Source organism: Tenrec ecaudatus, chromosome 9, assembly GCF_050624435.1.
Source record: "Tenrec ecaudatus isolate mTenEca1 chromosome 9, mTenEca1.hap1, whole genome shotgun sequence".
Taxonomy (NCBI): Eukaryota; Metazoa; Chordata; class Mammalia; order Afrosoricida; family Tenrecidae; genus Tenrec; species Tenrec ecaudatus.
This window is the reverse complement of record NC_134538.1, coordinates 17,545,627-17,563,378: the sequence shown is the minus strand read 5'-3', so window position 1 is coordinate 17,563,378 and position 17,752 is coordinate 17,545,627. Positions and strand designations below refer to the sequence as shown.

The 17,752-nt window shown below is 40.1% G+C and overlaps 1 protein-coding gene across 1 annotated transcript in view; it reads left to right on the top strand.

Annotated features, from left to right (window-relative positions):
* The window catches only part of ADAMTS17 (ADAM metallopeptidase with thrombospondin type 1 motif 17), a 434,502-nt gene that overhangs the window by 328,549 nt on the left and 88,201 nt on the right, over nt 1-17,752 (top strand). Inside the window, exon 16 of the mRNA XM_075557910.1 lies at nt 17,257-17,337. Coding sequence (XP_075414025.1) covers nt 17,257-17,337 — 81 coding nt within the window. The remainder of the gene's footprint in view (nt 1-17,256; nt 17,338-17,752) is intronic.

The window sequence follows — 17,752 nt, the reverse complement described above, 5'->3', positions numbered from 1 at the left end:
CACAATAACTACAAAAAAGAAAAGCTTGTAATTAGTTCAAGGACTGTTTGTTGGCCTTTAGGAGTGTTTTCTGGTTGAGTCTGATGGGGTGCCAAGACCTGGGCCCAAAGTCTATTTTTGGTACTTCCTGGGGACTTTGTTGCTCCATTCCCCTTGCTGTTCTGTTCCACATCCTTGGTGTTTTGCCTTGGTGTGGTGGGATCAGATCAGGCGCAATTCCTGCACTGTGTCTCCAGTGTTGTCCCTTTAGGGCTATGGGTCAGTTAGGGATGTCCTGTCTCATAATGGAGCTGGCCATATGGTCTTCTCTGTGTATTGGCTGTTCTGAGTGGGAATATCATCATCAAGGCTTGGTGGGCTAGGATGTGCTCCACTCATAGGTCTGAGGAGCTGGCCCCAATCCCAACTACGTGGACAGCTGCCCCTCCCCCCAGAAGAATTTTTTTCAGAGGGCAGCATTGAAGCTGCAGCTCGGGGAGAGGGACATGTCTGATCAGAGCATATGGGAGCAAATGAAGGGGGGGGAGAGTGAAAAATATTTTTATTAGAATATATTTCACCTATTAAACAATGTAATTGTTCAAGTATATTAAGATTTGTACAATCATAATCAGCATCAATTTCAGAGCAAGTTCATGGTTCGTACTTTCAATTTTCATTGCCAGCACCATGACTCAAACACATCTATCCTCCAATTTTTCTTATTCAGTGTCCAGCTTTGCATGCGCATGGACATGCATATCCACCACTTGTCTGTCAGCCACCACCTGTCCGTCATGTGGTGACACTGTGATGGATTATGTGTTGCTGTAATGCTGGAAGCTGTGTCGTGAGTATTTCACGTGCCAGCAGGGCCACTCAAAGTGAACAGGGTTCAGCAAAGCTTCCAGACTAAGAACAGAATATCAAGAAGAAATCAGCTGTTCACTTTGGAGGAATTAGCCACTGAAAACCTCTGAATAGCATTGAAATATGCATATGAGGTGATAGAAAATTCCCTGGCTTGAGTCAGGCACATCTTAGTCCTCAAAGCAACATGCTTAGTTTTTCACACTTTAAAGAAATCTGATGTAACAGATTTATCCAATGAGATGCATCCTTAGATCTCTTGATTCCTACTTTCATGAGCAATGGCTGGATCCAAGAAAGAGGAAATACTTGACAACTTCAACCTGTTCTCCATTTTTCATGATGTTCAATGCTCTTGGTCCGGTAGGTGAGGATTTGGGTCTTCTTGACATTGAATCATAATCCATACTGAAGGCTGCACTTCTCGATCTTCATCAACAATTGCTTCAAGTCCTCCTCACTTTTATCTGGCAAGGTTGTCATCTGCATATTGAAAGTGGTAAATAAGCCTTCCCATAATCCTGATGCCAGATTCTTCTTCATATACCTGCTTATGTGCTTAATGTGTGCAGACTGAATAAGTCTGGTGAGAGAAAACAACCCTGGCACACACCTTTCCTGGTGTTAAACCATGCAGTATTTCCTTGTTGTGGCCACACAACTAACTACCTGACGATCTAGGTATAAATTCTGAATGAGCGCATTGAAGTGTTTTGTAATTCCTATTCTTCTCAAGGTTATCCAGAGTTTCTTATGATCCACATAATCAAATACCTTTGCATAGTAAATAAAACACAAATAAACATCTTTCTGGTATTCTCTGCTTTCAGCCAACATCCATCTGCCATTAGTAATGGTAGTCCCTTTTCCCCCATTCTTTTCTGAATCTGCCCTGAACCTCTGGCAGCCCCCTGTCAATGTATTACTGCAACCATTTTGGGGGACTCCAGAAAAAATGTAACTTGCATTTGATATTAATGATAATTATTCTAAAAATTTTTTATTCTGTTGGATCACTTTTGTTTGGAAGGGATACAAATTTACAGTATGTGCTCATGAATAAGCCGAGTTTTTCAGCACAATTTTTGTGCTGAAAAAGTCCCCCTCAGCTTATACTGAAGGGAAGGGTCCCCACTTACCTGTTCTCTGGTGCAGTGCGGGTGTTTCCCAGTCTCTCCCGCTCACTTGTGGGCACCTGCAGCCTCTGTGGGTGGTCCGATGACCGCTGATAACACCACTCTTCTTTTCTTCTGCATGCTGCCAACCTCTGTTTTGCCCATGCCATACTGGGCAAGACCCTGCCTGCTTCTGTGTGCTGGCACCTGGGGTGAACCGCTTCCTTGTCAGATGAATGTCCGGATGCGGCCACTCTTGTTCCCCAGTGCTTCTCCGTGGCTGTGACCAATGGCGTAGCCTTTACAGTCTTACATATGCTTGGTCACACCCCCTTGATCCTCCTTAGCATTGCTGAATACAGGTCCTGGTATAGCTCTGATCTTGGATATACAGTACATTTATTTACCGTACTTAGTCTACTATATTTTACTTTTTATCTCTTATTGACCCCTATCTGAGCCCAGTGTTAGCCGTGGGTTAAGCTATAGAGCAGCCTGCGTTAGGGCTCATAACAGCGTGGTGCGTTGTGTACGCACTGGTATTGCATGTGTTGCGTTAGCACTTCCCATACACATGTGATGCGTATTCAGTAATACAGCGCACGCAGTAACACAGTGCGTGCACAACGCAGCGCATGTATTAGAAGCCCTAACACAGGCCGCTCTATGCAAGCAGTCATGTCATCACATTCTGTAATGTCATCAGCCGGTGTTAGGCCTCAAACTGTGCAAGCTGCATTGTGCACATGTGGTAAGGCAGCCTATGTAGTGATGCAGCGCATGCAGTAACGCAGCGTGTATAATTGTTGTTGATACCACATTGTTTTTGGTGACCCTCTGTTCCACTTAAACAGAGCTAGTTTACTGTTTTTCTTTGAAATAAATATTGAAAAACATTTAACTTACTGATCCCTCAGTTAATGTAATTTTATTGGTATCTATTTTTACTTTGAAATTTACCAGTAGCTGCTGCATTTCCCACGCTAGGCTTATACTCAAGTCAATAAGTTTTCCCAGTTTTGTGGTAAAATTAGGTGCCTTGGCTGATATTCGGGTTGGCTACTCCTGGAGTATATTCAGTAGTTTCCTTTCAGGAAGTTGGCCAAGTAGCTTGTCTTCCGGATTTCTGGCACAGATGAGTGAGGCTTTCAGTACTTTAATCAGCTTGTTAACATCTCAGTTGGCCATCAGTTACCATCAAGCTAGTGCCTTCCGGGCATATTGGACTTCCTCCTGCGGTACCGTCGGTTCTTGCTCATATGCTAGCTCATGAGATGGTTGAATGTCAACTAGTTCTTTTTCATACGTGACTCTGTGTGTTCTTTCCCACTTCTTTTGATGCATTCTGCATTGTTCGATATTTTGCCCATTGAATCTTTTAATATTGCAACCTGAGAGCTAGATATTTTTTTGCCTTTTCAGTTTAAAACATGCCAAGAATATTCGTCCTTTTTGTTTTTCTCTTTTGGCCATTGCATATTTCATTAGAGTAGTTCACTTTGTATTCTTGAGCTGACCTGTGCATTTTCCATTCAGTTCTTTGGCTTCATCATTTCTTCCATTTCTCTTAGCTACTCTACAATTTAGAACAAGTTTCAGTCTCTTGTGACATTCATTTTGATCTTTTGTTTTCTTCCTATCTTTTTAATGACTTTTTGCTTTCTTTGTGAATGCTTCCTTAATGTTATCCCGCAGTTCATCAGATCCTCTGTCGTTAGCATTCAATATGTCAAATCTGTTCTTGAGATGCTTGCAATTCAAGTATTCTGTACTGAAGGTCATGTTTTGGCTCTCATGAACTTGTTTTAATTTTCTTCAGCTTCATCTGAAATTGCATAAGAGCAATTGATAATCTGTTCCACATTCAGCCCTTGGCTTCATTTAGCTGAAAAATTTGAGATTCTCCATCATCTTTTCCCATAGATGTAGTCAATTTGACTTCTGTGTATTCCGTTTAGAGAAGTCCAGGTGTATAGTCACCTTTTTTGTGGTAGAAAAGGATATTTGGAATGAAAAAGTTATCAGTCTTAGAAAATTCTATCATATACTCTCCAACTTAATTTCTATCACCAAGACCATATTTTCCAACAACTGTTACTTTCTTTTTGTTTCTGACTTTTGCATTCCAATTGCTAATTATTTCCAGAGCATCTTGAATGCATGTTTTATCAATTTCACACTAAGGATATTGGTAGAATTCTTCAATTTCTTCATCACTTGCTTAAGTGGTTGGTGCATAAATTTGAATAATTGTTATCTTGTCTGGATTTTCTTATATTTGGATAGACATTGTTCTATCACAGACAGCATTGAACTTCACGATAGATCCTGAAATGTTTTTGTTTGGGCTTGGTTGTTGTTGTTTTTTTTATGATGGATGTGATGTCACTCTTTTGGATTGCAGCCCAAGGCATAACCACTATGCCACCAGGGCTTGTGGTGATGTCATTCTTGAATCTGTGATTCCTGGCAGAGTAACTCATACGATTTTCTGAAACAAAATTAACTACATCAGTCTCGTCATCTCACTTATGTCTTGGATATCGATTTTTATGTTTCATTTCATACTTCTCATTTTCCTAGATTCATATTTCATATATGCCATAGTCCAGTTATGAATAGCTGTTTGAAGTTGTTTCTTCTCATTTTGAGTCATGCCCCATCAGCAAGTGAGGGTCCCAAAGCCTTTACTCCCTCTCTGTAATTATGGCCGACTTTCCTTGGAGAAGCACCTTTCCTCGGTCATCTTTTGAGGGCCTTCTGATCGGCAGAACTCACCTTCTAGGGCTGTAGCTGACAGTGTTTTAGTGCTACTCATCAGTCTCTCGGTGGCTGACTCCTCTGAAGGGACAGCCTTTCCTTCTTCGTAGTCTGTTCTTAGCCTGGAAGCTCTACTGAAACCTATTAACTTTGGGTGACCACGATGGTATTTGGAAAGATCAGCGACATTAGCTTCCTGCATCACAGAAACACGCAAGTCACCACAGAATGACAAGCTGACTGACAAGTTTTTCTATCTTAGATGCCTGAAATTTATGTATATTAACCTCAAAACCAAACTCATTGCCATAGAGTTGATTCTGACTCATAGTAACCTTGTATTCAAAGTAAAACTGCCCCTTTGGATTTCCCAACTATAATCCTTCATGAGAAAGCTTCATCTTTCTCCCATGGAGCAACTGGTGGTTTTGAATTGCTGACTTGGGGATTTGCAGGCCAATATATAATCACCACGCCATCAGGACTTCTTATGTTGAACCCAGAAACCAATCATTTTCAAAAACTCTTAAAGAATAGAATTTTCTATTAGAAATTGGTAATATAAAACCCAGTGTTATAATCCTAAGAGATGTCTTGGGTCTTTTGGTTTTTGGGGTTTTTTTGTTTGTTTCGTTTTGAATTTATCATTTTAGGTTTGTTTTGTTTGTTGTCATACTCTTTAAGTAAAGAAACATTCTTATCTTATTCTTATCTTAGATGATTAGATAGTTCAGTTCTATATACTGACTTCTTGGAAAAGGCAGATTTGGATGTTTCTGATTCTGAAACAGATGTAAATATTGGAAAGATCACAAGTAAACTCATCCTACCTGGAATCAGGATGGATCAGGATACCAGGATTAGGCAATGGTTGCCTTCAATTTGGACTATGTCTACATCTGTGACGTCTCAAGTAGAGTTTTTGGTTTGGTTTTGTCTTCCCAAGGTTTCCTGAAGGTGAAAGATAATGTATTTTTTGAAATGTATACAGAGAGAGAAATCTCGTGTGGAAATTATATGCCCATGAATCAGACTGTATTTGGTGTGCTGCAGTATACAAGCAAACAAAACAATGCCACCCACTCCCCCTTCAAGTCTAAGTCAGTTTACTTCTCGTGAATACCATGTATCTAACATGGGTTGCCAGAAGCACGTTCACTCATGGACTGAGAAGGATAGACTTCACTTGTTGCTGCTACCAAAGAGAACATGGAAAACCATACACTGATGCCTTGAAAGCTCCCACACACAAATGACTGAATCCATCACTTTTATATGCATTTCCTTGGTCAAAGCAAGTCATGTGGTCACACAAATACAAAGGGACAGGAAAATATGGTCCTGCCGTGTTTCCAGAAAGAGACCGGAAAATAGTGGGTGACCAGCACATTAAATGAACGCTGCCTTTTGGTATTTTGGTTACCAACATGCAACATGTCCTTGCTCCTCACCACCTTAAAGTCAATACTAACAGCAAGCCCACCCACGTACTTGGAGACATCCTATCTTTTGGCTCCATTTTTGAGTGGGAGTCTCCCACCCAAATTGGCAAAACCACGATCCACTGAAAAGATGGCCACCATTCAAGTAAACACAAAATCTCGTACAATTATTCTTAGAAAAATTGGAGGTGGTATTGCATCCAGGAAACAAGAAAAGCATACCAAGGGGAGCAACCATCAGATAATAAAGATGAGATCTTAGGAATTAAAGATATGACTATTAAATTACAGCTACAAGAGAAATGGCACCTTCAACAATGAGGTGACACATTGCAGACTACAAGGAAGGAAATATGTGCAACAATTGTAGTAAATATAGAGTTGGTGTTTGTGAAAATCAAGGTGTGTGTCAAGTAGTCTGGGTCAAGATCCTCAGAGGTTGGCAGTTAACGCCTAGTAATTCCTGTGACCTACTCTAACAAAATATAATCATAGTCGATCAGTTGTAAGTCTCTGTAATGAGATTAAACAAGGGTGGAATGCAACAATCTTATATATTAATTGCCTCAGAATTGTGACCTATTTCTGATATAATTAGATTCTGTGGAAACGTTTCTTTGCTTGCTTTTTGTTTGGTCTGATTCCTGCATCTGGTTCATCAACCTCCAGTTCTCTGGACTTGAGCCAATGGTCTGCCACATTGCCCAACTATTCTAGGAGTCATCCAAGGCCTGCTATCTGACTTGCTGACTCTGGTTCCATGCAATTCTCTAGTCATAGTCTGACCTTCTGACCTTCGATTCATTCACCTCTGCAGCCACCACCACCAGCCTGAGTTCTTCCTACCAATCTTGGGTTCATCAGCCCTTGAAGCTATGCAAGTCAGGAGAAGCCTCCAGCTTAACATTTGACTTAAAGTATGACCAAATAACTTAATATCAGCTAAACTAACACTCACAACCCTACCATGGCCCTAATATTTCTTAATATAAATATTAAAATATGAATAGATATTTGTATATAACATATTATATATAATATTCATTTATATATAATGGAATTTGTATTGATATCTACGTTTATACTGATATATATACACACACAAATATAAACTTCATTGGTTTTGCTTAATCTATAAATGGGGACACTTCAGCTTGCCTTCAGATTTCTCAGGATGATGACACTTAATGAAGAAACTCATAAAACAGCTGCAGGAGAGAAAGTATGACCAAATAACTTAACATCAGCTAAACTAACACTCAAAACCCTACCATGGCTCTTAACTTTTATGGTCAGACATGATATTTGCCACTTCTGCATGTCATCGATTGGCCACAAAAATTCACACATCCAGATGAGAAATTCCTAAGGGAAGGAAAGACTCTCCACCCACAGAGACGCACAAGAAGTTATTAGGCAGAAGTAGGGCTATCTTATCCTCTTAATGGAGGGCAGTGGCTAATTGAGATTAATAGTATAATTACCACATACAGTCATGTACAGTCTACCTAAAAAAGTGATATGAAAATTTTGAAATGCCCAAAACCAAGGAAACAGGACAGAGCACCAGGAGAGCGCCATGGTGAGGCCAGTCCCCTGCCACAGTAGTGCCAGACCAGAGAGGATGGGGCCCCAGGAGAGTCAGCTCTGGTTCTTGATCTGTATGTGTCATTGTGGGAGGGGAAGGAAGCATCGTGTTCCAGGGTTGAAGAGGCATAGCTGGTGCTTGGGGGCGCGAGGAACAGGTCGTCATAGGAACAGTCATAAAGATGGAGCTTACCCTTGAAGTGTGAAGATCGCCTAAGTCAAAAGAAACAGTGCCTTTCGTTTGATGTTTGATTATATATCAATATCACCAGCTTCTGCCTCACCAGTGCAACCATGAGCGAAAGCCAACTTCCCAGCCAGCATCTCAGGGCAACCATGGAACACACCTGTACACAATTGACGTCTTCTTGTCAGGTATCAGAAAAGGAGAGGTGTGTACCTCCACGTCATTTCACTAGTCTTCAGGAAGACTATAACCGTCTCCCATATGCAGAGCAGCAAGCCGCAGAAGACGCTCGAGCCTCCCACCCTCCTAATATCCCCAACCTGTCAGGTACGATAACAGAGTGTCCTGCAAATAAAGGTGCTAAAAGTTGATGGCAATGGATTGAAATTGTTTGAGTTTGTTGTTGCAGGTTTTTTTTTTTAGAACTTTTGTAGTGAATAACTTGATATAAAGCAAGGAAGTTGACATTTTAACCATTTTAGTGTATAATTACATTCACATGTACACCCCAAGAGAAGGTGCCATGCCCCTTAGCTCCCCATTCCTTGCTTCCCATTGTCCTTGGAAACCACCAATAGGCTTTTGTCTCTGTGAAGAAATGGGAGAAGGTAAAGAAAGCACAACTTAAAAATTTTAATATCATTATAAAAGTTTGAACACGGGACCCATTGTATTAAATGATGGACATGTCATCCACAGAGATACTTGATGTTTGTGGATAGCTGTGCCTAGAATAACATCATTTCAAAATTTATTCAGCAAAACTACAGAAGGTATGTGAAGAAGTGGAAAGAGATACATTAAAGGTTGGAAACTATGTGACCATCGCACCGTTAAGGGTCCAAGAGGTGGCCTTGGAGTCTTCTTTCTGGCCACCCCTGTGTCCACTCGCTCTATCTGCTCTGTGCCAGCGGTCCCCGTACTCGCTGCCAAGATGATGTGTGGAGAGGATCCTAGGCCACGAAGCTGACCACCGGAGAAATCCAAGAGATCACCGACAAGGTAAAGCTCCAGGTGGAAGAGAAAGAAAACAAGACATTCCAGGAATTTAATGCTGTGGAGTTAAAGACTCAGGTGGTCGTCGAGATAAACTACTGTACTTTATCAAGATCCCTGTGGGTGAGGATGACTTGATGCACCTGAGAAGATTTCAGAATTTCCCCTCAGGAGAACAATCCTCCGACCTTGTCCAACTATCAGACCAACAAGGCCAAGCAGGCGAGCTGACGTATTTTTCATTCCTGGTCGCGCAGAGGGCCCTGGGTCCATGCGACCAACACATGTAAGCAGTTCTCCTGTCTGTGAGCGGGAATCTGGGACCAGAAAGTACACATCTCCACACTGCACCACTTGTGTCTCAGTTCCAAACTTGGTCACTGCATCCCCAAAATAATCAGTGCTGATCAGTATTTCTAAGAAGGCAAACATTATTTCTAAGAAGACCTAGGTTATTTCTAAAGAAGGCTAAGCATTCTCTTGAAATATATTTTCCAAAGACTTTGAAAAATAATAAAGGAAATGTTAAAGTAGGAGAATAAGTCACTTTTCTTATCCTATTGTCAAGTGGACAAAATTTAAGGATGTAAGAGACATAAGTAGTATAATCTCAGATGCAAGTTTAGTTGTCATGAATCAAATTCTATTCTCGGGAAGCAGCAACTCTACTATTTTTTCAAGCAATTAAATATTATCCACATTAGGTGTAAAAATCTCAATAAACTCCCCTAATAAGATAATGTTTTAACAATTGGTAATAATGAAGTCAATCTAACACTAATAATGTATTTTTAAAATGAAAATTTATCATGTCAAAATATATAAAACTCTTCAGTAATTCTAAATTCAAAGTGGAAAGTAAAACGGAAATTTCAAGATAGCTAGAAGACAATAGTAAAAGCAAGAGATACTCAAATCAATGTAATAACAGTTCAAGCAGTGTCAACTCACTGCCATTAAGTCAGTGGCAACCCAGGGTGACCTTATAGGACAGGGTAGAACTACACCTGTGAGATTCCGAGACTCCTAACTCTTTCCGGGAGTAGAAAGTCTTGTCTTTCTCCTGTGGAGTGGCTGGTGGTTTCCAACTGCTGACCTTGCAGGTCACAGCCCAGTGCATAACTACTGTGCCAGTATATTGAAGGGAAAAAAAATCATAATTCTATATACTTAGATGAATAAGCAAGAAACAAATTTTATTATTTTGGTAAAGGAGTTGCTAAAAGAGAAACTTTGTAAACATAAAAGTGGAATTCATGAGTTAGAAAACATGTTGAAAGTAAACAATAAAGCAATAAAACAGTTCACAGAGGTGTTAATGGTGCTCCTGTTAGGTAAAGCATTGGACTGCTTAAGGGCAACTTCCCCGACTGAAATACTCATGGAGAAAGATGAGCCGTCTGACTGTCCTATAAAGATTTACCAAACCTCAGGAAGCCTCTCAAGGGTCGCTATGAGTCAGAAGCAACTTGACGGTAGTGGATTTGTTTTTTGGTTATAAAACAGTTTGGGTGTTCATCTAATCAACAACTAGGTGATAAAAAAGTATAAACATGCAAAGTATGCATGGATAGATAAGAATCACAGAAGTTAATAAACTGAAAGAAATTACATTGCTCAACATTTTAATCAATTTTAACCTTGTTGAAGTAGTTGGTTACTAAATAAATTTCAACTGTGAATCTAGGGGAAAAAAACAGAAAATCAACTGCAATAAATAATCACAGAAAAAGCATAGAAAGTTTTGAAAGATCCACTTCTTTGAAAACTGTCTCCTGCCTCTCTCAACTCCAATGTTATGTAGAATGATCCATAATAGAAATTAAAATAAATCTTTCACATTTATTAAAGCACAAATAATATTGATACCACAACCTAATTCATTGAATAAAGCTCAAAAAACAATTACAGACAATTCTACTTATGAATAGTTGTATAAAAATTCTAAGTGTACTAATAGCAAGAATAATTCAGTATATTATTGAAGAGTAATATATTATGACCAAGTATTCTGGGATAGTAAAGATAGTTAAATATTTTAAAATATACTAATGTAATTATAGTACTAACAGATCAAGAGGAAGTAAATACATACTCAGCTGTTGAAAAAAACTAATGAAATTCAACCTACATTAAAAAAAACTCTTAATATGATAATAAATGTGTATTTCCTTACTATAATATATTGAATATTATCTATTGCATATGAAATTATATTATGCACTGTACATTTATTTGTAAATATCCTTAAACACTAAGCATTAATGCCATAATCAGAAACAAAATAAGAATGGACATTCTTGTTACTCATATTAAACTTTTTTATAAATCATTTTATTGAGGGATCATACAACTATTATCATACTCCATATATACATCCATTGTGTTAAGGACATTTGTACATTTGTTGCCACCATCATTTTCAAAACATTTTCTTTCTGGTATGAGCCCCTCATTTTCCCCTTCTCCCACCCTCCCTCATGAATGTACCCTTGATAATTTATAAATTTGTGTTATTTTTTCATGTCTTACACTGGCCAATGTCTCCCTTTACCCACTTTTCTGTTGTCTGTTCCCCAAGGAGGGAGTTATATATAGATCATCGTGATTGGTTCCCCCTTTCTCCTCCTACCTTTCCCTTACCTTCCTGGTATCCCTACTCTCATGATTGGTCCTGAGTGGTTTATCTGTCCTAGATTCCCTGTGTTTCCAGCTCATATCTGTACAAGTATACATGCTCTGGTCTAGCTGGATTTGTAAGGTAGAATTGGGATCATGATAGTGGGGCGGTGAGGGAGGGGAAGCATTAAAAAACTAGAGGAAAGTTGTATGTTTCATTAGTACTATCCTGCATCCTGACTTGCTTGTCTCCTCCCTGTGACCCTTCTATAAAGAGATGTCCAATTGCCTACAGATGGGCCTTGAGTCTCCACTCCGCACTCCCCCTCTTTCACAATGATATGATTTTTTGTTCTTTGATACCTGGTCCCATCGACACCTCGTGATCATACAGGCTGGTGTGCTTCTTCCATGTGGAGTCTGGTGCTTTTGAGCTAGATGGCCACTTGTTTATCTTCAAGCTTTTAAGACCCAAGATGCTATATCTTTTGATAGCCAGGCACCATCAGCTTTCTTTACCACATTTGCTTATGCATCCACTTTGTCTTCAGCGGTCATGTCAGGAAGGTGAGCATCATGGAATTCCAGTTTAATAGAACAAAATGTTCTTGCATTGAGGGAGTACTTGGGTAGAGACCCAATGTCCATCTACTACTTTAATACTAAACCTACAAACATATGTACATAGATCTATTTCCTCATTGTCATATATAAATATATTTACATATGTACATGCCTGTATTTAGAGCTCTATAAATGCCCTTTGCCTCCTAGTTCTTTCCTCTATTTCCTTTTGCTTTCCTAATGTCCCACTATCATGTTCAGCCTTCATTTGGGTTTCAGTAATTCCTCTCAGTTACATTGCCCTTGATAAAGCCCTGCCAGGCCTCCTACACCCTCCTCGCCATCCATTTTAGATCACTTGTTGTTCCCTTGTCCCTAGGTTTGTTAACACTCACTTCCTTTCCCCCGCCTCCCCCTCTCCCATGTCTCCCTGGAACCATCCATCCCATTGTTTTCTCCACCAGATTGTTTATCCCACCTATCTTATCTAAATAGACCTGCAGAGATAATAATATGCACAAAAACAAGACAGAGCAAAACAAAACAACAAAAGAAAACAAAATAACAACAACAACAAGAAAACAATGACAAAAAAAAAGAAAAGCCTATAAATAGTTAAAGGTCTCTTTGTTGACCTTTAGGAGTGGTTCCCAGTCCAGTCTGATGGGGTTGCATGCTCTAACTCCAAATTCTATTTTTGGTATTCCCTGTGGACTTAGTTGCTCTGCCCTCCTTGTTGTTCTGTTGGTTGTCCTTAGTGCTTTGCCTCGGTGTGGTGGGATCAGATTGGGTGCAATTCCCGCACTGTGTCTCCAGGGCTGTCCCCCATAGTGCTATGGGTCAGTGAGGGACGTCATGTCTTGTAGTGGGGTAGAGGCCCTGTGGTCCTCTGTGTGCACTGGCTGCTCTGAGCAGGAGTATCGTCCTCGGGGATATTAAACTTTTGGGAGATACTTTTCAATGCAATTAAAAAGAAAAATTTGCTAAGACTATAAACATTTGAAAAGAGTAAAATTATTATCACAAATATTATTATATAATTCATTGTCATATACATATATATAATGCTATGACAAACCAGAGTGTTAAGCTAAAAACTATTATAAATTATGAGAGAATTAAATAAGGTGATTCAAAATGAATCTATGAAAATCAATATTTCTGTACAAATTAATGGACTGTTAAAAGACAATGTGGAATTAAAATTTAAAAATAACAAAATGTACAGTAAACAACACAGTTTTACAGGAACCATATCACAAGCTCCTTGAGGAACATGAAAGAAAATGTGAACAAAATGAAAAGATCTTTTACTTTAGAGATAAAAAGTGTATATGATAAAGATACCAATTCTCCCTGAAATCTGTACATTTAATATTCTATGAATAAAATTTAAGAGTTTTATAGACTGCTAAAATAATTTAGAAGGTGTAGTACAAAGTTGACCCCAATGAGGTGGTGCTTAAAGATGGCTCAAATGTCCAAATTTTCCTAAAAGCTATTACCTCTAATATCACCCATTATCCTTGATATCGACTACCATCCCTCCCCTCATGCCCAAGGGCTCTATAATTCACCTTACAGAACTCACAAATTCAGCCATCAAGGAAATTGCTTGCATGGTTGTGGAGTCTGGAAAGAGCCAACTGCAAACTAAAGGCTTCTTTGTGGAGGATTCTCCTCAATCACACCAAATCAGATTAGATTTACAAGGTGGAAGAAGCCAGTGAATCAGGTCACGTGCCAGCTCAAGTCCCAAGAATTGTAGGTCAGGTGGTCGATCCAGAACAAGAGTGTGAACTTTACCATAGTTGCTCGGCACAGGTCCAAGTGGCTCCTTTAGTCCTTCATCAGAAGGTGTTAGGGCAATGACTGGCGTCTAACTTGTGTTCCTCAGCAACTCAGCAGTATGTTTCTGCCCATGCTTAGTTGGGAAGAGTTGGGTCATAAAGATAGCATCTTGCCCACATCTGGAACTTTGGTAGAGGTGTGGTTTTTGCCTTCTGACATCAAAAGGACAGGTAAAGAACATGCTGATTACTTCTGCACATCTTAGGGGAACCAGGTCTGGTCTCAGCCAGTTTCATCGCCCCAGCCACCTGCATTTCTCATTTAATGAAACAGCTTAAAACTCAAGTTATTATTTTAGCACAGATATCAAAGATGACAACTATTCTAAAGGCTACACGGCCAAGGAAATGAAGGGTAGTGACTTCAGTAACATCATCTAGTAAAGTGGTACTCAAAATTTATCCTACTTTAATCTTCTCGTTAGCATAATAGATAATTCACTCTAAAAATGGGACTATCCCCACAGGTATAAAGTCTGGAATTTACAATATATTACAAAATACAGGACTATGACTAAAAGGCACATATTAAGTTATTACACTACATCAACTAAACAAAATTTAAATTGTATACAAAAACTAAAAAGAATAGCTGTGAAAATTATTTAAAAGAGTGATAAAAGATTATTCCTACCAAATATTAAGGGTTATCCTAAAGCCAAGAGATTATAAGAAAAATTACTCTGGTTCAATAACATTCTTAGTATCCTAGTGGTGCTGTAACAGAAATACTACTCTCTCACAGTCTACAGCTGAAAGTCTAAGTTGGTCTCTGCCATGTTGTCTTCCTTGCCAGTATCCTTGGGCATTCCTTGGGCTTTAGCCCTGGTAGAGACTCCCATGTGTCATTTTTCTTCCCCAGTGGATTTTTTCTGTCTTTTCTCCTCTATTTGAAATTCAGAACTGATTAGGATTAGAACATACCCTACACTGACATGACCTCAAAGAGAAAGCCCTATTTCCAAACATCAGTTGAAATCGACTCTGGCAGTAGGCTTAGTAGTACCCTGTTTCTCCAAAAGTAAGACACCCCCGAAAATAAGACCTACTTACAGTTTTGCCTCTCACTGAAATATAAGGCATCCCCTCGAAAATAAGACCTCCCCCAAAAGTAAGACCCACTGAAGCTACCGTAACTCTGCACTCTGAACCGTAGCGGCGGGCACCGCTGCACAGCCAGAGCAGACAGGAAGTGAGAGGTCTCTTTTAATAAAACAATAAAACTATAAATGTGTACCATATTCTTCCAAATGGAAAAATAGATATCCCCTGAAAAATAAGACCTAGCACATAGTTGGGAGCAAAAATTAATATGACACTGTCTTATTTTCGGGGAAACAGGGTAGTAGTATTACTCCTACTCTTTATGACAGAAACAAGGCCAGTATATGGGAGCGTGAGAGAGCTTCAGTGGTGATGGGAATGTTGGTCCTGGAGGTTGTGGTGCCTATGTTATGAGATACATTAGCTCAAGGTCATCCAATTTCACACTTACCTGGTGAATTTTATTGTGTAAAATGTACATTATTTTTATGAAGGGACTTTATAAAGTAAGAAAGGACTCCTTGGTATTTGTGGAAAAATTCAATGATCTTTCAGTTCCGTTTTCCCACAAACTTTTAAACCGACTGCCAGAGTCAAGTTCAACTGCTGTTTAGGACAGACTAGAACTTAGGATTCCTTATACTGTAAATCTTTATAAGAGCATACAGCTTCATCTTCCTCACAAGAAGCAGCTGACGGGTTTGAACTGCCAACCTTGCAGTTATCAATCCAACACTGAACCCATAGCACCACAGGGTTCCCTAGTAAAAAGATTGCCCAAACCCATTGCCAATGTATCTGAGGCTGTAAATCTTTCCTGGAGCAGACAGACTCTTTAAAGAATGGCTGGTGGGTTTGAACTGCTGACCTATTGGTTGGCAGTCCCGTGCGTATGCAAAAGTGCCACTAGGGTTCTCTGGTATAAAAATTAGAAAGGAAGAAACTGCACTGCCTTACTGGCAAATGATACAGTTAGCTTCATAGAAACCCTACCAATACATACAAACTATTAGGGGGAAAAAACTATTTAGCGAGGCTGACTATAGGCTATAGCTTAGATAAGATTAATGTATTTTCTATGATCACCTTTCATAACTTTAATTTTCCACGTTGGACACATATTGCCTAACAAAGCTCTATGTTACAAGTTTCCCAGACTTTTGAAAAGCACATGCCATTCCCCATTCGCATAAAGTGATATGTGCATATTTATATCCATAAAAAGGTGCTAGGGAGAGAAGCCACCAAAATGTAAACCTGTAGGAATAATATTCTGAGTGTGGCATGGGTCCATTGGTATGGGTTTTCTTTCTTGTGTTTTTTAAGTTACTTTTCATAATAATCATGTACTATTCTTGTAACAAAAATAAAGCCATTTATTGTGGGAATAGGACTAAGTACATCAACCTCCCAAAATAGAGATTTCCATAATCTCTGGACATTTTGGCATAAACCTCAGGTTTGTTCATGTCATTGCTGATTCTGATGAGCTATTCTGGGAGCCACGTGGGTGGGATGCATCATCTAATTTGAGGTTATCATCTAAATGTTTTGTCTGAAACCCAAGTGACAAGTGAAGGAAGTGACTCTCAGAATCCCACTCTAACATTGGGCCCATTGTCCAACAACATTACCTGGTCAATCAAGCCTCAGCTCGTCTCTGTCGTCCCTGCTTCCCCTTCCTCAAACTCAGTCGTTTCCTCCGCGTCTTCATCAACCATCTGTTATTCTGGACACATGGAGATCAAAGCATGAGCTCTGAACTTGGAACTTCTCAAGGAAAAATCGACAAAATTGCATAGTTGCAGAAAGGCCCAAAGGGCAGTGGAAACAATAAAGGAGGCATAGTGGGTGGAGGCAGTGGTCAGGAGGAGGGTACGCTGCTTAGTTTGTGTGACCATCCCAGGACTATTCAGGCAAGTTCAACGTGCAACGTAAAGCTAAGTAAGGAACCTCGAACAGGGGAATGTGACCTGAATACACTCTATCCATGTTCCAGGAAGTGCCATTCCCATAGCATTCCCTGCCAGCAAGGTTCCCTGGGAGTCAGGCAGCTGGCAGATTCTACCTATAGCAGAGCACTCCCTGCTAGCTGACTTTAAGAACTTAGAGCTGCACCAGCCACGGTGTCTGAAGGCCCCGGGCGTGGGAGGCTGGGGTGGGGGTGGATTTGGCCAGGTACGACATGGGCTGCTGATCCCGAGGGGAGGTCTGGTTCACCTGGGTGTCGTCTGTTGTTACAGGTTATATTGAAGCTGCTGTCATTCCCGCTGGGGCTCGGAGGATACGCGTGGTTGAAGACAGACCTGCCCACAGCTTTTTGGGTATGCATTCTGAGAGCTGCATTTGACAGTCGCTCTTTGGTTCAATAGCATTCTTCCAGGCGGTCATTGGTTTTATATTTAGATTTGAAAGTGTAGTTAACACCCCCAGGGTGGGCGTGGGAGGTGGAGACCTCCTAGGATAGGAAGGAAGCTGACAGAGAGCCAAGGGAATTATGTAGCCTTGGGGTCGATTGGTTTCTAAGCATCATGGGTCCCTTTGTGTATCTTGCAGGAAGGTCTTAGGAGCCCGTCAGTGGCTCTGGAGGCAGCTCCTTAGCTGGAAAAAGAACAACCACCCTACATCTAACAGAAATTGAACAAAAACTGATTTTCATTCAGAGCTGTGTTCCAAAATTTCTATGACCAGCAACATTGAGTTTAGGCACAAACACCTGTCTTCCTATGCAGGAATCAG